The sequence below is a fragment of the Alligator sinensis genome, unplaced genomic scaffold (assembly GCF_000455745.1).
Source record: "Alligator sinensis unplaced genomic scaffold, ASM45574v1 scaffold578_1, whole genome shotgun sequence".
Lineage (NCBI taxonomy): Eukaryota > Metazoa > Chordata > Crocodylia > Alligatoridae > Alligator > Alligator sinensis.
Window position 1 is genome coordinate 504,276 of NW_005842887.1, and position 20,149 is coordinate 524,424.

The 20,149-nt window shown below is 45.1% G+C and overlaps 1 protein-coding gene across 6 annotated transcripts in view; it reads left to right on the forward strand.

Moving 5' to 3' along the window:
- Window positions 1-20,149, forward strand: part of LOC102379236 (protein Shroom3) — a 100,696-nt gene that overhangs the window by 41,950 nt on the left and 38,597 nt on the right. For 2 of the 6 annotated variants that reach the window (XM_025192085.1, XM_025192083.1), the window contains 3 exons: window positions 3,723-3,919; window positions 14,860-14,962; window positions 15,356-15,487. In XM_025192085.1, coding sequence (XP_025047870.1) covers window positions 15,429-15,487 — 59 coding nt within the window. In that variant the 5' untranslated portion in view covers window positions 3,723-3,919; window positions 14,860-14,962; window positions 15,356-15,428. Of the gene's footprint in view, window positions 1-3,719; window positions 3,920-14,859; window positions 14,963-15,355; window positions 15,488-20,149 lie in introns of those variants that run through there. The other 4 variants (XM_025192080.1, XM_025192081.1, XM_006035902.3 and 1 more) reach the window with 4 other exon arrangements.

Genomic DNA, 20,149 nt, shown 5'->3' on the forward strand with positions numbered 1-20,149 from the left:
AAGAGCGTCTTCACAGACCTTCACCTTCTCATCCCTCAGTATCCCCATCTGTAAAGTGGCGGTGATAAGTATTTGAGAACTACAGAAGAAAAGGGGCATATAAAGATTATATGTAATAATAGTAACGTACACCATTTTGAGGCATGTTACTTGTGTTTAGGAAGCAAGTGTTGCTCTCAACTGCCAGCATTTCTGTGTTCTCTCAGCCTTCATTTCCACAGTTCAGAAGTCATGCAGAGTGTGCTGTCTTTGACTACACATAGCCATTCTCACAATCCCTCTACCAGGCGTCTCAGCCACTATTTTATATTTATTTTTTTCATTTATTGTTGATCTCCCCTCATGGAGTTAGTATCCCAGGCTTTGCTTTGCCTTGTGTTTTTGTCCACAGCTATTCTCTTCCATGTTCTGGAAGGAAACCCACAAGGTTTAGTGGTCCTTCAGGCATGGTAACTTCACCAACTCTAAGCAACAACACCAATTCTTCTCTTTTTTCCTCCCAATTTATATGCAAGAAGCTTTTTTGACATTGGTACAATTTGTCCTGCTTACATCAACGCAAACTGGGAGGCGACTCAAGATATCATCATTCTATGAGACTATTGGAAGGAAATTTCATGGGCATGCTGAAGCTACAGCAAGTAACCCAGAATGGTTTGGCATTAAAAAATTAATGGTCTCATCTATATGTGCAATTGATGCACCTGAATAAACTCTGGCACAGTTCACACCACAGTGTATTGCTCCCAAGTTCAGCATTTACATGTGCCTGGAACTGCAGCACATTAAGCCAGGGTGGTGCAGTCCCAGCTGGCAGGGAGCCCAGGGGGTCAGCCTACCAGCCTGGAGTTGCTCCACCCCGGTTCAGTGATGTGCTTTGGAGGGATTTGCTAGGGCACAAGAGTGCTACAGTGCAGGACTAGACAGCAGACAGCTCCACACTGTAGCACCCTTGCACTGTGGCAAACCCCAGACACCATCTACACATGCACTAAATAACTCCATTGCAGGATAGTACTTGTGTCTGCCTACAGCAGAGTTAATTAGTTTACTGTGGCCTATCAGTCTTACCTCAATCCTGGGGAAACTCTTTGAGAAGATCATCAAGGAGCACATCTGTGATGGGCCGGCATCGGGGATGATGCTGAAGGGCAACCAGCACGGTTTCATTAGGGGCAGGTCATGTCAGACCAACCTGATTGCTTTTTATGATCAGGTCACAAAAGCATTGGATGCAGGTGTCGCCGTGGATGTAGTCTTTCTGGACTTCAGCAAGGCCTTTGACACTGTTGACCACCCATCCTCATTAAAAAACTAGGCAACTGTGGGATCGATGCCTACACAGTCAGATGGATTGCGAATTGGCTGAAGGGTTGTACTCAGAGGGTGGTGGTGGACGGGTCATATTTGACCTGGGGGGAAGTGGGCAGAGGAGTCCCCCAGGGCTCGGTCTTTGGGCCCGCACTGTTCAATTTCTTTATCAGCAATTTGGACAATGGGGTGAAAAGCAACCTGTTTAAATTTGCTGATGATACCAAAATTTGGGGTGAGGTGGGCACGCTAGTAGGGAGGGAAAGACTGCAGCAAGACCTGGATAGGTTGCAGGGGTGGGCTAACAAAAACAGGATGCGTTTCAATACGGGCCGACAATGCGAGGTCATGGTTGGGAGGGCTAACTGGACCCTATCGTGCATCCACTGGTGCATCTCAAGTAGGTCCAAGGAGGTGATCCTCCTCCTCTATGTGACACTGGTCAGGCCACAGCTGGAGTACTGTGTCCAGTTCTGGGCACCCCACTTCAAGAGGGATGTGGACAACATTGAGAGGGTCCAGAGGAGGGCCACCCGCATGATCCGGGGACAGCAAGGCAGGCCCTACAATGAGAAGCTATGGGACCTGAACCTGTTCAGCCTTCACAAGAGAAGGCTGAGGGGGGACCTGGTGACCATCTATAAACTCACTAGGGAAGACCAGAAGGGTTTGGGGGAGACCTTGTTTCCACTAGCACCCCCGGGGATAACAAGGAATAATGGCCACAAGTTGTTGGAGAGTAGGTTTAGATTAGACATCCGTAAGAACTACTTCACAGTCAGGGTGGCTAGGATCTGGAACCAACTTCCAAGGGAAGTGGTGCTGGCTCCTACCCTGGGGGTCTTTAAGAAGCAGCTTGATGCCTACCTGACGGGTCAATTGAGCCCAGTTTTCCTCCTGCCCAGGCAGGGGGTTGGACTTGAAGATCCACAAGGTCCCTTCCGACCCTACTTCTATGATTCTATGATACTAGCCACATATGTAGATGGTGACACTTTACTGAGGAGCTAATTAGTCAACTCCGCAGTAAAGCACACGGTAGATGTCCTTAATGTTATGCAATTCATGTGTCCTACATGAAGCTTGTCAAAGAGAATGAGCAAATAGCACTTGATCAAATCAGCTTAAGGCCAAAAGCAGGTGCAATTAAACTTGCCTTAAGCCACAAAAAAAGTGACCAGCCAATGGAAGTGGAACCACACTAATCCCCAGTAGAACTCATGGTCTCAGTGGATAAATTTTGCCCTTAATCTTCGGCAGAAAAACTTGGTAGCAGGTTAAAGTGATTTAATCAAGCTCAAAGTGTCTGTGGGAAGTGGCCCTTAAAGTACTTTTCAATATACTTTGAACACTCTGAAAAAAATGGAACATCAGAAGCTATTTTGTAATATATTGCCAGGCCTTGTATACACTCTGTGCAATACATTTTCTTTTCCTCCATTTTTTATTGCTATTAGTGAGAGTTTGGGTTGAGCATAGGCAAAAAGATCAGTGTGTGTGCGTGCGTGCGTGCGTGTGTGTGTATGGTATTTTCCAAAATGCCATAATATGGTTTCTTCAGAACACATGTGATACAGTACTTAAAAATGTGTTGGGGGAATATTTACCGTGGGAGCAGTGTAGTCAATTAAACCATTAGTCTTCTACTTACAGGTAAATTAAAGCACTAGTTTTCCATGTCCACAGACCTTCCTTGGGACCTACCATGAAAGAAGACAGTAATATGCTCTCTGCTAGACATTTTCCCATTCTGTTGTGAAAAAAAAAATATTACCTTGGTGTTGACATAGCAATAACATATTACTGATCTGAATGAGTTTACCAGTGAGTTTTTGTTATTTTTCAGCCATGTCTATAAAGGAACACATATTTTACTAGGTTCCTCCCAGTTTAGTATCAGGATGTCTAAGCAGAATTGTGGAGTCTAAAAAGGCATTCAATGAAAAGTCAATGTCATTACACTTGGTTTTCTTGTTAATTGGCTTAGAACAGCATGCTTATTTTAGAACTCTGAGTGCACCTTAATTATGAGTGACATCTTGAGTGGATTGTGTCTTCACTCTGTAGAAACCCTAATAGGCTTCTGAGTGCTTTGATTTTGCCTTTACCACCTGCCTAGCTGCTAGGTACAAGGCCTGCAATGTAGGGACCAATGTAATTATGAGGCAGGAAGAGCAAGGCAGTCCATTTATTATCAGGTTCTGGGGACTGATTGCCCCTTTGGTAGATGCATATAGACAGTCTATAATCTTTCTATAATTGTATCTGCTACAGTCCACTCTGACAGATTTGGAGCTAGATACATAGTGTGTGTAAATTAGGGTGTAGCTCTCTAGATGGCTATGTTTTAATTATATTGGCCCCTCTTTTCCTTTTGTTGTGACTGACTAACATTCTTTCTCAACTAGCAGAAAATACAGGGTGAAAATACCCTGTCCTTGGCCACATCTTTATGTGTAGTATGTGCTGGGATCACAGAACTATGGAGACTCCTCAAGCAAACCAGGAGCTAGCAAACAGGTGGAGCAAACAGGGAAGTTTGCAAGCAGTTCACACGTCAGTTTGCAACTCAGTTTGTCGCCCCACTTTTTGAAAGGGAGCCTTTAAGGTAAGTTCTGTCTTTAATTAAGAGTAACTAACATACATATATTTAGTGCAAGTAGCTAAAACTTAGCAGTTAGACCAATACAACAAAAGCTTTGTTATCCGGCACCCATGGGGAATGGGGGGTGCCAGATAACAAAATTATTCCAGTTAACTGAGAGGCCTGAATAGGCGTCTTTGCCTGTTCGGGCCGCCACCTCTCCTGCCATGTCTAGGGTGTTGCCACCCTTCCCGCTGCATTGCTGCCCCTCCCGTGGGCCCTGCGGGATGGGGAGATGGGCCCCATGCAGGCTGCTTTGCCCCAGCCCGTGGGGGCTCGGCGAAACCAGAAGTGCCACGGTGGTCACTTCCAGTTTCACTTTTACCTTACAAGGCAGCATGCCGGTTAATAGAGCATGCTGGCTTGTAAGGTGCCGGTTAAGGCAGCTTTTACTGTACTTAAGCTCCTTGTTTAACTAGAGTCCCGAATGAGGGGGAGTTTTCTAGGGAGTTCACCTAGCAACTCTTTCTCACCTTCCTCCACTGTAAGCGTGGTGAGAGGAATCAGGTCAGCAGGGAAAAGGGAACCTTTTGGGATCAAGGAGCAGCAAACGGGTCAGCTTATAGGGATGTTTGCTAGGAAAGGTCTGCTTGGAAAGAGGGGCAGGAAGAGAGAGGTAGTGGATTAAAAGTCTCAGATAAATGGCTGGAGGATGTCACAATAACAGAGTCACGGCCATTGCCAGCTCTTCCTCTGCTTGTACCTGTGAGGTGTCTGTCCAAGCAGGACTGCTCACAGTTGATGCTTCCATCCAGGTCCTGGTTTAGCCCTGTGGAGACTGCAGCTTGCAGGTTCCTTCCAGTGACAGCCAGATGGGGGAGTGCCTACTGTGTCAGTGGTGCCTCCTGGTGGTGTCCCTCAGGGTGCAGGCGAGAGCTACAGGAGGAGATGGCAGGGCTCCAAAGTATCCTCTGCCATGATGACTTTATTGAGTCATCCTAAAGGAGACCTCTAGGACTACAGAGGAAGGACTGCCAGTGGCAGCGCTAGGGAAGGAAAAGGACATGGACTCCTAGGAAGGTGGAGGCTGGAAGCTTTTGACCTCTGGCAGCAAGCAGAAGTCTTCATCTCCACTTGCAGTGGTTTGCCTAGAGAACAGATATGGAGCCCTAGAAACAGAGGAGGGAAAGCATGTTCCATTGGTGGAAGAGGCCAGGCCAGACATCCTCAAGGTTGGAAGGATCGAGACAACTACTACCAAGAAGAAGTGATGGGTGGTGGTGGTTGAAGACTCCCTTCTACAGGGGACAGAGGCATCCATGTGCCAGCCTGACCTGCTGTCTTTCCCAGAGCCTAGTTCCAAGATGTTATTAGAGGATTGCTGCAATTCATCTGGCTCTCTGACTACTACCCCATGTTGCTCATCCACGAGGGCAACAATGATACTGCCAGGGGTGACCCTGAACAGATCAAAAGTGACTGAAGAACTCTGGTGCATGGGTGAAGGGGACAGGGGCTTAGGTGGTGTTCCTTATTCTTCCAGTCATAGGCACCAACTTCTGTTTTTGCCAGGGAGGGTCTAGATGATGGACATGTGGAAAGTTTTATGCATTTCTTCCCAAGGGGGACCAGGATCCAGAGGCTCCCATGTACTTGGCACCTCTCCCAGGAAGGAAAGAATGCATCCTGCAGATCAATTTATAGCTGAACAGATGGTGTTGCCAGCAGGGCTTTGGCTTCTTCAACCATGGGATGTTGTTCCAAGAAGAAGGATTGGTAGGAAGAGACAAGATCTACCTGATAAAGAGAAGGAAAAGCATCTTCATAGACAGGCTTGCTAACCTGATGAGGAGGGCTTTAAACTAGGTTTGCTGGGGGATGGAGACCAAAGCCCTGAGATAACTGACCAAATGGGTGACCTGGAGGAAGCACAAGAAAGAGAGGAAAACAGGGGAGGTCTTCCCATTCTTCCTGAGGAAGTAGGGCAATTGGCTAGTAACCTCAGATGCTTGTACATGAATGCATGGAGCCTGGGAAACAAGCAGGAAGACCTGGAAGTCCTTGCACAGTTATGAAACTATGAAATGGAATAACAGAAACTTGGTGGGATAACGCACAAGACTGGAGCACTGTCATGGATGGGTATAAACTGTTCGTGAAGGACAGGCAGGCGAGAAAAGGAGGAGGAGTTGCACTTTATGTAAAGAGCTGTATGAGTGCTCAGAGCTCCAGTATGAAACTAGAGATAGGCTTCCTGAAAGTCTCTGGGCTAGGGTCAGAGAGCACCAAAGGTGATGTTGTGGTGAGTGTCTACTATATACCACCAGACCAGGAGGATGAGGTGGATGAGGATTTCTTCAAACAGCTAGTAGAAGTTTCCCAATCACAAGCCCTGGTTCTCATGGGGGACTTCAGTCACCCTGATACCTACTGGGAGGGCCATACAGCAGCGCACAGGCAATCCAGGAGGTTTTTGGAGAGTGTTGGGGACAATTTCCTGGTGCAAGTGTTGAAGGAGCTGTTACACAGGGACTTAAATAAGCACCTAATTAAATGAGGTCGCTCAATGGGCTGTACCTTATACTGTCCGTTCACGTAAAGGGAGGTGTTTCTTGGCCCTGAGATAATTATCTGGTAAACCAGGGTATATACATCACTACCCAATTTACCAGGCAATTAGATGAAGTTAGGTTAATTACCACACACACTCAATTAGCACTGAAACGAATAACATGGTTTATTAATAACAACAGCAGCTAACAACATTTAACAAGTAAAAACATCAACAGATAATCACAGGTTTACACTCTTAAATACTAACCACAACTAATCAATGAACAGCCAATAACTAATTAATCAATTAACTATAACACGGAGAAAGGGGTGGAATTTATTACAGAAGGGCAAGAGTAATTTTATTTATCTCCGCTGCTGTCTGATCCGTCACTAGCCGTCTGTCCTCCAATACAGGTCAGTGGTGGCTTACCTCCCACCTTGCTACCTTTTTAACAAGGGTACTTAACTAATAAAAAGACAGAAGAAGGAGGGAAAGGATTGAGGCGATACTTACTAATAAAGCAACCAGCTGCTCTGTGTTAAAGACACATATACCCAGGGAGGAAAAGTCTGGGGAGCTGACCCTATTTACTTTAGTGTGGAAGTAAATCTGGAGGGGAGCAACTACATGGAGACCCTCGAGCCTCTGGAGTATACGCAGCCTCCACGGACTGTATATCTTCTCCTTCAGTCAGTCTCTCCCAGTTGATCTCCAACACAGGCCTCAATCAGTCTCACACCCTTAACCACACTATGCACACACGCACTTTCAGTCCCATGCAAAACCACACACAGCCTTAGGCACACACCCAGACACACACAGAGCTCTGCCCACACACACCCTTTATAGGCTATGTACATGTTACCTAGGTGGCTCTGCACTTGGCCCCAAAATCTTCACAGGACACCTCTTTCAGGGGTCTTATATCATCTTTCATGAGACAAGGTCACTCCTGGTTCACTTTCTGGCCCACTTTCCATCTGTGCTGCAGTACCATAGTGTCTTCATCCTAATTTTGGCCTCAACAGAGCCAACTAGGGGCCATGCTCTTCTTGACCTGCTGCTCACAAACAAGGAAGAATTGCTGTGGAATATAGAAGTGGTAACTTGGGCAACAGCAACCACGAGATGATTGAGTTTAGGATCCTGAGAAAAGAAAGGAAGGAGAACAGCAGAGTATAGACCCTGACTTTCAGAAAAGTAGACTGATTCAATCAAGGAATTAATGGGCAGAATCCCCTGATAGGCCGTTTGATGGGGAAAGAAGTCCAGGAGAGCTGGTTGTACTTTAAAGAAGCCTTACTGAGGGCCAGAAATGAACTATCCTGATGCACAGGAAGACTAGAAAGTGTGGCAGGATGCCAGCTTGGCTTAGCAGGGAACTCTTCTGTGAGATAAAACACAAAAAGGAAGTTTACAAGAAGTGGAAACTTGAGCAAACAACTAAGGAGGAGGATAAGCATATTGCTCAGGCATGCAGGGATGAAATCAGGAGTTGCAGCTAGCAAGCAACATGAATGGCAGCAAGAAGGGTTTCTATGTGTATGTGAGCAACAAGAGGAAGATCAGAAAATGGGTGGGTCCCTTACTGAATGGGGGAGGCAACCTAGTGACAGATAATGTGGAAAAGGCTGAAATACCCAATGCCTTTTTCACCTTCGTCTTCACAGGCAAGATCAGCTCCCAGACTACTGCACCTGGTAGCACAGTTTGGGGAGGAGGTGAGCAACCAGAAGTGGCAAAAGAACAATTTAGGGGCTATTTAGAATAGGTGGACATGTATGAGTCTGTGGGGTGGGATGCAATGCACCTTAGGGTGTTGAGAGAGTTGACCAATGTGATTGCAGAGCTGCTGGCCATTATCTTTGAAAACTTGTGGCAGTCAGTAGAAGTCCTGGATGATTCCAAGATGATTAGAAAAGGGAAAATATAGTGCCCATCTTTAAGAAGCAGAACAAGAGGGATCCATGGAACTACAGACCTGTCAGCCTCTGCTTAATCCCTGGAAAAGCCATGGAGCAGGTCCTCAAGGAATCCATTTCTAAGCATTTGGAAGAGAAGAAGGCATTTAGGAACAGTCAGCATAGATTCACCAAGGGCAAGTCATAACTGACCAACCTGATTGCCTTCTGTGACAAGATGCAATCATCTCTCTATACACTGTGTAAACACAAATCTTGACAAAAATATTTTTTGTAATAAAATTAAAATATGTTATAATAGATGTTTGACTTCCAGTGCATGATTTGGGGGGGGTTTCTGGTTCCAAGATGGCAACTCTCCCCTCCCAGAAGCAGTCTGGAGGGCAAGGGGAGGGACATCTGGTGGCAAATGTCAAGGGTTAGAGGTGGGACTTCCAGTCCCAAGATGATGACCAGGGTGCAGGGCACCTGTCAGTGGGCAGGGCTAACCATGCAGCCTGCCACAGCTCACCAGAACTCATTAAGCGGCTCTCCAGCCAAAATAATTTCCTGCCTTTTCTGTAGCGCCTTGGAGTCCAGCCTGCAGAGGCTTCCTCCTGCTTCTGTTCCCATGTCCCAGTCTATGATTTACTTTTAGAGGAGAACCTGGACAACTGCTACTTCAAAACTATTTCCTCCCACTTAAGGCCAGATCTTCAGCACTGATGTCAGTCTGCATTGACTTCAGTGCTGATACACTGATTTACACCAGCTGAAGATGTGGCCCCTGTATGCATATCTTCCTCCTCCCCCCCATCCATGTAGTTTTGGTAGTTTTCATTATCAGTTATCATCTAATGTCTTTGAATGTGCTTATTTGCTGTTGCCAGTATCTCCACAGGTTTTGTATAACTTTCTCCCCAACCTTAAGGATTTCACCAATATATCTCTGGAGGTCCAGTGGTGGATGAATTTCTTTTTTGTTATAAGTGTAGTGTGTATATATGCTTTACAATACGAACATCTTTGCACTATAAAATAAAGGAGCAAAATATAAAATATGACAGTTGACAGGGATGGAGACGTCCTCACTGACCAAAATAACTCGAAAGTACCAGAAAGCACTAAACATGAAGATCCAAAATAAGCAAGTGACATTAATTTTCAGGTTTTGCTTTTTCTTTTTGCTACTTTTTCTTCTGTTTGTCTTTCAGATGGCAAAGCAAAACCAAATGAAGCAAATCTGTTGCTCTTTTGTACTTTTCTCAAATATATTGAAATTATTTAATATTATTTTCCTCTTGATGATCTCACTCAAAATAAAGGAAGCACTTTTCAACTACTGTACAATATCATCCTATCAATTGCACCAATATAAATTAAGTAATCCCATCTAAATGACTCCAGCAATAGTGGTATTAAAATAGTATGAAAGGAGAATCAAGTCCACAATATACTGAATCATCCAAGATTCCAGTTTCTTTCTGCTGTTCTGATAACACAAAGTAGACATGCAAACTAATTTGACAGAAAATTTAGATTAGATTTATGTTGTTCTGGATCTCCACAACAGCACAAAGTACAACTGTGTCCTGGTGAATCTAAAGTTTTAAATTTACGGGGAGTTTGATTCTCCATTCACAGTATTCTAACACCAGCTGGGGTGTCCTTGTGAATGTGGCCAGATGCCTGATGACATGGTTATTGATGTGGTTCTTTCACCCTAAGCAACGCACTTTGTTATAGGATAAAGGCTGTTCACAGACAGTTATATGGGTTCAGTTATTGAAAAAACAAGGGGAAAAAATCTCGGGGCTATGCTTGATTTTTTTTTTAATCTCTTTTTAATTGTACTTCATCTGGACATTTAGTGAAGGGAAAACTTAGAAAGTGTGAAGAAGGCAACTGCAGCTTAAAGACCTGTGTACCTGTTTTGAGAAATTTAGACTTTTTAAAACAAAGTACGTGTGTGTGTGTTCATGTTCGAGATGCTCAGGAGAAAGATATGAATGAGTGTTTTAATTTAAAGTAATTGCTTTTTAGTTACAAATATGTTTTTAATTTGTCAGCACAAGATAAGGTTAATTCAGTATTTCTGTTAAACTGTGGAAGGGATTTTGCACAGATTTTCTCTAGTCCATTTGCAAAATTAGTGGAGAGAGATCTTTTGATGTTCCTGTGTGAAAACTGAGTTGAATTTTGCTCTGAACTAGAGTTTACATTTTTTGTTATCTAAGAAGACTTCACTCTGTCCTCCCAAATAAAATAAAAGAGCACAAAGCTGTTAATGGCACAAAATCTCTGCAACACCCTGATGTGCAATACAGATTGCCTTTGAGAGAATGTGCTGAAAGAACATTGTTAACTTGATAATCACCTTTCTGTCTGAAATGTTGTAACTGCTGAAATTACAAGAAACCCCTTAGATAATGGCAATTGGATAAGATTAGAGACTTTTCCCCTCCATTCTTCCAGTTTATCACATGAAGTAAGCAGCATCTTTTGTTTAATCAGTGCAACTGCTTCTCCTACAGACTCTGTTATGATCCAGTCTTGTGACTAGGTCCACTGGGGTAGAACCTTGCTACTGTCTAGATGCTGTTCCCCCCCACCTTATATTTGCATTGCTGTCCACAGGTTTTATTCAAATCCCTTAAGAGGTTTTGGTATCTTGGAGGCATTTTGTCAAGCCATGGCATTGGAACCACTTACAACAGAGGGGTCATTTTTCACCATCAACCTAAACTTTACAATAAAGAAAATATGCTTTATTTGTTGTGATAACTTATTCTAGTAGGTACATTAAATGTACAGAATCATTTGAGTCACTTTTGCATTTTGAAACACTTCATCTTTTTAGTCTAAATCCTTAACTGTTGCAAATTGGCAGATCTCCGTTAAAGTCAACTGAGCTATGCTAGTTTACATCAGTTAAAACATGTTGTCAGTCTTCACCTGAGGCAAAAATGAACAGTATTCCTGAAAGATTTACCACTGAGCCAGTCTATTAGGGATAAGAGTCAGGGCAGTACTGAAAGATTTACCACTGAGCCAGTCTATTAGGGATAAGAGTCAGGGTTTCACATTATTACAGTCTTTATAAAGCCAGTACTGGTACCATTTTTAGAGAACACTAAGAATGCTTATTGTTGCAATGGTTTGAAATTGAATGGTTTGCACCTGAAACCTGTACTCTGGAATAAAGCAGGTGTTGGGACCAATTTTTAATGAAAGACTGGTACAATCAAAAGCTGCCTTTGCTAAACAACTGCTCTGTTTTGACAAACTAAATATTGTTATTGCCTCAAAATAAAAATTGGAGCTAAATATTCACCTGTACATCCAAGAATATGCCTTAAATGTTGATGTTCCAGTCTCCAGTCTCCTTCATAAACCATGCCCATGTAAATACATGAAAGTTTTATCTACTTATGAGCACAGAGTCTGGGTCCAGCTCCCTGCAGCAGCGAGCAGGGACTGTTCAAATCTCCAAAGCTCTCCGAATCTTTTCCGAATCGATTCAGAGAGCTTTGAATCACGTTGGACCTTCTAATTGGTCGGTCTCCTGATTCGATTCAGATTTGGAGATTTGGCAGCTGAATTGGGCCAAATCTCCTCCAAATCAAACCAGCTCCTGAAGCTTGACACAGATCTAATGTGCATCTACTTACTCTGCAGTAAATGAAAGTCATACCATGACAGCTTAGCCCAAGATGAAAGAATCATACGGTTATAGAAAATTAGGGTCAGAAGGGACCTCTGGAGGTCATCTAGTTCAACCCCCTGCTCAAAGCAGGACCACGCCCAACTAGATCATCCTAGCCAAAGAACAGTAAGATATTTAGGTTTAGCTTTCATTCACCTTGGGAAAAGATCAAGCACGTGGACAGTCATCACAGAGCAGCTGTCACATGATAAGTTCTCACTTCCTTTTCACATTGCTGTAATTAGTTTGTCCAAAACCATTACATTCTGTACTGAATGGGGGAGGCAACCTTGTGAAAGAGGGTGCAGAAAAGTGCTCGATGCCTCTTTTGCCTCAGTCTTCACAGGCAAGGTCAGCTCCCAAACTACTGCACTAGGCAGCACAGTTTGGGAAGGAAGTGAGCAGCCCTCAGTGGTGAAAGAACAAGTTAGGTACTATATAGAAAAGCTAGACATGTACAAGTCCATGGCAGCAGATGGGATTCACCCAGGGCTGCTGAGGGAGTTGGCTGGTATGATTGAAGATCCATTGGCCATCATCTTTGAAAGCTCATGGCGATCAGGAGAGGTCCCAGATGATTTGAAAAGGGCAAACATAGTGCCCATATTTCAGAAAGGGAAGAAGGAGGATCCAGGGAACTACAGACCAGTCAGCCTCACCTCAGTCCCTGGAAAAATCATGGAGCAGATCCTCAAGGAATCCATTTCTAAGCATTTGGAGGAGAAAAGGCTGATTAGGAACAGTCAGCATGGATTTAGCAGGGGCAAATCATGCCTGACCAACCTGATTGCCTTCTATGATGAGATGACTGGCTCTGTGGATGCGGGGAGACCAGTGTAGCAAGGCTTTTGATATGGTCTCCCACAACATTCTCACAGGAAAGCTAAGGCAGTATGGGCTGGATGAATGGACTGTAAGGTGGATAGAAAACTGGATGAAGCATCAGGCTCAGAGAGTAGTAATCTATGGCTTGATGTCTAGTTGGTAGCTGGTATCAAGTGGAGTGCCCCACGGGTCGATCCTGGGGCTGGTTTTGTTCAATGTCTTCATCAACAACCTGGAAGATGGCATAGACTGCATCCTCAGAAAGTTTGCAGATGACACCAAGCTGGGGGGAGTAGTAGATATGCTGGAGGATAGTGCTAGGATTCAGAGTGACCTAGATAGATTGGAGGATTGGGCTGAAAGAAATCTCATGAGGTTCAACAAGGAAAAATGCAAAGTCCTGCACTTAGGATGAACAGTCCCATGCTGACTGGCTGGGGGCTGACTGGCTGGGCAGCCGCTCTGCAGAAAAAGACCTGGGGAGTTACAGTGGACAATAAGCCAAATATGAGCCAGCAGTGTGCCCTTGTTGCCAAGAAGATGAATGGCATACCAGGCTGCATTGGCAGGTGTGTTGCCAGTAAATCAAGGGAAGTGATTAATGCCCTCTATACAACACTGGTTAGGCCACATCTGGAGTACTGTGTTCAGTTTTGGGCCCCCCCACTACAGAAAGGGTGTGGACAAATTGGAGAGAGTCCCAACAGAGGGCAACCAAAATGGTGATGGGACTGGGGGACATGGCTTATGAGGAAAGACTGACTGGGCTTATGTGGTCTAGAGGAGGGGACTTAATAGCAGCCTTCGACTACCTGAAATGGAGTTACAAAGAGGATGGAGCTAGGCTGTTCTCAGTGGTGGCAAATGACAGAGCAAGAAGCAATGGTCTCAAGTTGCAGCAAGAGAAGTTTAGGTTAGATCTTAGGAAGAATTTTCTCACTAGGAAGGTTGTAAAACACTGGAACAGATTACCCAGAGAGGTGGTGGAAGCTCCATCCTTGAGGGTTTTCAAAACCCAGCTAGACAAAGCTTGGGCTGGGATGATTCAGTTGGGAATGGTCCTGTTTTGAGCAGGGGGTTGAACTAAATGACCTCCTGACCGCCCCCAGAACACGTGTAAAAGTGCCTTCTGTTATTAACTCCCCCCGCTGTTACTTTTGTTATAATACCTTTTGACAAATGCTGATTTCTTATCTGTTGGCACGTCTGCAAAAGTGGTTACTGCACATTTATTTAGTATTTTTATTTATTTATTTGGTACTTATAGTGGTAATATTTGGCTACTGCATAGTCAGCATCTCGTGTAGATGTGCCCTGTAGGATTTTTATACAGTAGCATCACATGGTACATTCTGTGGTTGCTACCTCTGGATCCCCCATCCTGCAAGGTAACCTAAGCTCCTGTGTTCATGTGCCCAGATGTACGGCTCGATTCATAGCTGATTTTCAGCATGTGCTACCTGTGTTTCCACACAAGTCCCCATACTTTAGGGGGCCCTGCACTTTAGGGAACACATAGCATAGAATGTATTTCTTGTTTCAAATAGATGGACACTGAAATGCATTGCACTTTCTTAAAGTACCTCTGAATATTGGCTTTTCAGTGAAATACTAACTTCAGAATGAATAGTAGGTTGCACAACAAATTATGTTAAGTTGGCCTTATCTTGGAACCAATCCCACTAGTTCTTCTTTGTTTGTGCTGCAGAAGTCAAGTCTCAGAGCAACAGATGTGTCTTTGTATGATTCTTAATTTTGTAGCCTTAATACTAAATGTTATCAATGACCTAATGTTACAGCATTATATCAGTAATATATGTAAAATAACTGCACATTTCCAAGCTGCAAAAACTATGGCAATTGATTTCTACAGTAGTCAGCAACACAAACATTTCTATTTTGTTATATCTTTTATAATTCCTCCCTCTCCCCACTTTCTTCCCCCACCTACTTTCTATTTAATTTTTCTCCCAAGGATGTTCTACACTGATTTTTGAACAAGGCCCTCCATTTGCCAAAGTTGTACCTGGCTCCACTCATAAGAATCGTGTTGCAGGGACAGGGTCCATGTTTATAAGGTACACAAGTACAATTATTGACAAGGAGCTAATGGGTTTAGTTGCAATCACTAAATATGTCTGTGCATTGTTGGAATTGTCTGAATACATGTTGGGATATACATATACTTGTATGTATCCACGTACATCAGGACATATATGGATGTACATCTGTGTGTATTCTTGATATGAGTGACTTTGGAATGAATATGTATCATCAAGGGTAAACTAAGATGGGTGGGTAGTTCTATGGCCTTTCAAAGTTAATCAACCAGAAAGTAGTTATAAGCTGAAGAGTGACATGGTTTGACTGAAATTTATTTGCCAATGTCTGTTCTCATGAACATTAGCCCAGGCAAAGGAACCAGATGACTAGGCCTAGCTAATATTTTGGATCCCTCTGTTTCTACCCAGGCGGAGTGAACCTGTTGGCTGATCGCACTCCTGGCATTCAACCAAATTCATTGAAAACCAACCTGACCCCAGCATGATGAAAATATCTCAGGGCATGATTGGCACCCCTTGGTACCAGTCCTACCATTCTAGGTAAGTCCCATGCAATAATGTAAGGCTCAAAAACATAATGGAGAATTTATTTTTGTCTAGCGCAGGGATTGGCAGCCTTCTGCCGCTGTGGTTTGCTTTTTGTGACTCAGTCCTCAGTTCAGGTCACAAATATCTGCACCCTCCCAGGGATCAGGAGATGCTACAGAGTGAATAGACGGAAAAAGGTAGGTGCCTGGGGATGCCATCTCTTCTGTAGCAGGTGGATTAAACTGAACATAACAGGCAATAGGAGCCTGGGAACACCTCCTCTGCTTCTTGGGCCAGAGTGTGCTTCTGATTCCCTGAACCGTGGAGGGCCAGGTCCAATCTTCAGGGGCTGGTTCCACCCAGTAAGCTCAAGTTTGCCAACCCAACACTTTCTTCTCATCCATAACAGACATCTTTCTTTCTTAGCAATAAACTCAGTCACCTCTGGTGAACTGTCTATCTGTGGCTAGCTGTTCTGGATAACATGCTTATTGAGTTACCGTAGGTCTTACACTGCAGTCTTCTCTCAATCCATATTTCCACTAACTTGAGTAGTAGTTCTGCCTGTGTACGGACAAAGAGCCCTACCTACAGCCCAAGAGTTATTTGAAAGACTCCCACTGGACTTTGGAACAGTCTCTGAGGAAAGGACTGAAACAACAGTTTTTGGCTTTTATCACTATCATTAGTTCTTTACATAGTTCCCATAGGCATCTTGCACACATGCTGTAAGGTAGGCCAATCCTCGAGCAAGACCTCTAAATTGAACTTTTGGTCCCATGCTGCTCTCCAGGCCAGTGGAGTCTCATTGACTTCAAGACAGCTGTAGCTTAGCTCAGAGATCTGCTTTTGTGGAGTTTACTGCAGCATCAGCACTTACATATATAACACAGGAGACAAAGAAATGGGTCAAAAGTTGTATCAGGCAAAATGAGACCAAGCAACAAGTTTTACAAGGATGCTCAGAAGCCACCATTGATGCGGTTTCAGTAGTCCTTAAATTGTTTATGTGCACCCACATGAAGCAGCTACCTTCATTTTACAAAGTGCCTAAACTAGAATTGCTGGGAGCTAAACTGCTTTAAAAATCTGGCTACATATCCCCAACCTATATGCAAGGACCAAGTCAAGCCCTACTGTACCAATGAGATATCACAATTCAGTACAGAGACCTCATTTTATTAAGTTTCCTAAATAAGTTACACCATCTGTCTTCTGGTCCACTATGAATGGGTAGTGCCTCTGAAATCATTGTTAGGGTAAAACCCTTTAAAATGAGTTCAACAAGCCCTTAATATTTTATAGTAAAGAGAAGATAAGAGAAGATGCTTGCCAGCCCTAAAGGACTTGCAAATGTTCTCTGCCCTATTCTCCCTCCCCGTCAAAGCAAAAAAATCTTAAATCAAAATTAGCTGGTAAAAAGAAATAAGGAAAGGACCTTGGCACCATGGAAATGACCCTTGTACCTAGGGCTGTGCGAAGCTTGGGGTGGTGATTCAATTCGGAGGAGATTTGGTGGCCAAATCTCTGAATCCAAATTGAATCAGGGGACCAATTTAAAGATCCAAATTGATTCAAAGCTCTGTGAATCTTCGGCAAAGATTCAGAGAGCTTTGATGATTCAGGCAGTCCCCGGTCAGCCACTCTGAGCTGGTAAGTGCTAGGGGCAGGGGAGGCGGGGCTGGAAGAGGGGGAAGGGGACCATGGGGGGACCCCTCCCAGCCCCCTCAACCCCCACCCTGTTCCTGGTGCAGCCTCGGGGCTTTGGGGGCTTGTGCAGAGCCTGCCATGTGGTGTGGGGCAGTGGGGATCATCCCTGCCAGCAGAAGCAGTGAGTCCTGGGGTTTCTTCACGTTTTTTTTTCTTAAAAGGCTGGAGCTGGCCTGTGCAGGGCACCCGTGAGGGTGCTGGGGGGGGGGGGTGGGGGGGCCCAAATCAGGGGGCTCATGGCAGAGCCCCCCATGCAGCATGGGGCAGTGGGGGGCAGCGGGGAGCCTGGCAGCACCTGCTGAGCTGGGGCTTTTTTTTCCCCAAGTGCTGGGAGCTGGGGCAGGCAGGGCAGCCATTGCTGGGCTAGAAGAGGGGTGGGGAATGGGCCTGGCCTGGCTGATTCTGGCTGCTGAATCTGGCTGCAGAACAACTGGGCCAGGACTGACAGAATTATTGACAGAATAACAATTGTGAGGTATGGACACGTCTATAGGGGAGGGTGGAGGCCATGATTTTAGCCCTGAAGGCAACGAGGGCCAAAGGGGTCTGATCCCTATGGAGAGAGCCGATATTCAGAGGAGTCAGAGCCCCACAGGGAGATATATGTATAAATATCTATATATATATAGATAGATAGATAGATAGATATATACACACACAGTAAAAGTTCGATTAACTGACACCTTATAAGCCGGCATACTCTATTAACCGGCATGCCAGCTTGTAAGGCAAAATGAAACCGGAAGTGCCCACTGTGGCACTTCCGGTTTCACTGAGCCCCAATGGCCCGGGGCAAAGCAGCCTGCACTGCCAAGCCCCCACAGCCTGGGGGCATGACAGGCTGTGCAGGGCCCGCCTCCCTGTCCCACGAGGACCGCAGGGCCTGCAGGAGGGTTGGCGATACCGTGGGAGGGGCGGCAACGCCCCGGACATGGCGGGAGAAGGCAAGGGTGCCTGTTCGGGCTGCTAAATTAACCAGCATATTTTGTTATCTGGCATCCCCCATTCCCGGGGGATGCCGGATAACAGAGCTTTTGCTCTGTGTGTGTGTGTGTGTGTGTGTGTGTGTGTGTAAAACTTTACCTCCAGCACTCTGTCAAGTGGCCCTTGTGGTTTACTTGGCAGATTAAAGCACACTAAAAACCTGTTACACAGTTCGCACCACGTAACCTGCTCACAGAAGGAGTCAGGAACAGATAGATCTCTAGTTGAGCAGCCAGGCTTTTAGTATGCTGGGCTCCACCCCTTTTGAGTCACCTGGCCTTCTTCCCAGTACAGGTTTCTAATTATTCCAGCACTAAACCAGCCCTGATGTGTGGCAGCTTAAACCCTGAGCTGCAGCCACTGCCCTCTCCCCTGCTGCTCTTTAAATCTTCATATATGTCCCTGGCTGCTTGCTTACTCTGCAGCTGACTCCTTCAGCTGCAGCTTTCCTGGCTTCCTACCTCTCAAGTAGCAGGGATTAGGGGTCTCTGCTACAGTGTGCATAAACATGCATATGTGTGTGCATGTGTTTGCATGTGTGTGTCTGTGTGTGCACTTCCCTCATAAGGCAGAAAGGGTGGTTCATAGATATCTCGAGAACTATGTTGTTGTGATCATAGCACCATTAAAATAATATACATAATGTCAGACACCGTCAGGTATTGTTTAGGCAGCAAAACTGAACAGTAGTACATTGGAATGCATTTCCAGATCCCAGCCAACAGGGGTTTTGTTTTTCAAAGTCTGTTTTGCAAAGATGGAGAAGGAATAAGAGCTGCTGTAAACAGACATGTCTCCAGCTGCTTTCAAAATATCCAGAAGACACTTTTATTTTACCATCATGGTAGTTGCTGGGGAGAATGAGAGTCTATCCTCTCATTTCCCATAAAAAACTAAAACCACCTCAGAATTCAGGAGAGCACTCTCTCCACAGCCATTAGTATTTGAACTCTATGAAACTTAAACACTGGCAACTGTTCTACAAGCCAAGAGCCAGTCTTGGGCTTTGGTAAGGGAAAGGAAAACTGAGATTTCAAAAAACTGCTACAGTAGCAATATGTGTTCCCCTCCAGTACACTGCACAAATCATTCTGCAAGCCTATTTATTCCACAGTAAGGAACTTTGCTCTGCAGTGGCTGACAGCTTCAGGCTGGATCACATGAGATTTAATCTCTGCTACCAACAGTGCTTTTTCTCCAGATATTTTTCCAAGGAACACCACTGGCATCTAGTGGTCAGTTTGCCAGGGCTGCACTTTGGCTTGGCAGGCCTCAGGCTCTATAATAGTCTACTTTTTCATTAAAAACAAAAAGAATAAAATGGGGATCCAGGTAAGAAACTGTGATTGTCAGTGAATAAACTGGCTCTTGTGCTGATTGAAAATCTTTCCCTCGGAGTCTCCACATACCTTACAAAATGTAGGTCATCTCACCACCCTCCCATGCCTTTCCTTAAACCTAGTGCACTTCTTTTTCATCTGTCCTTTGCACTTAGGGGCATTCATCCAACCACAAAGGCTAGGGACCATGGGTGACTGGTGCCTCCTGAATCTGGGGGGACACCCGCAGAAGCCACCAACAGTGGCGGCCCTGTTAGGGGGGCACCAGCCCTGCCAACAGTGTCAGTGTCAGCTGTCACGCAGGGCACTGGCCCCGTCAGGTGGGGCACGTGCACCCCCGTGCACCCCCTACCAGTTGCCTATGCTAGGGACAGACATTCAAGGAGCCGAAGCCTGAATTGATTCAACTTTTGCAGGTTAGTTTAACCTGCCTAGGTTGAACCAGTTTGTAACAACACAGATGTCCCCCCTGGACTGAGAAAATGTGGGCACATGCCTGCAGTTGCTCAAGCCAGGAGCCTGGGGTGCTAGTGCATACCCTTGGCTGCAGGGTAGCTGTGCGGGGGGTGGGGGGGGGAGGCGGGGGGCCAGTCCGGGCTGAACTAACCAGAGGGATTTAATTCCCCCTGCCCTGTCCTAT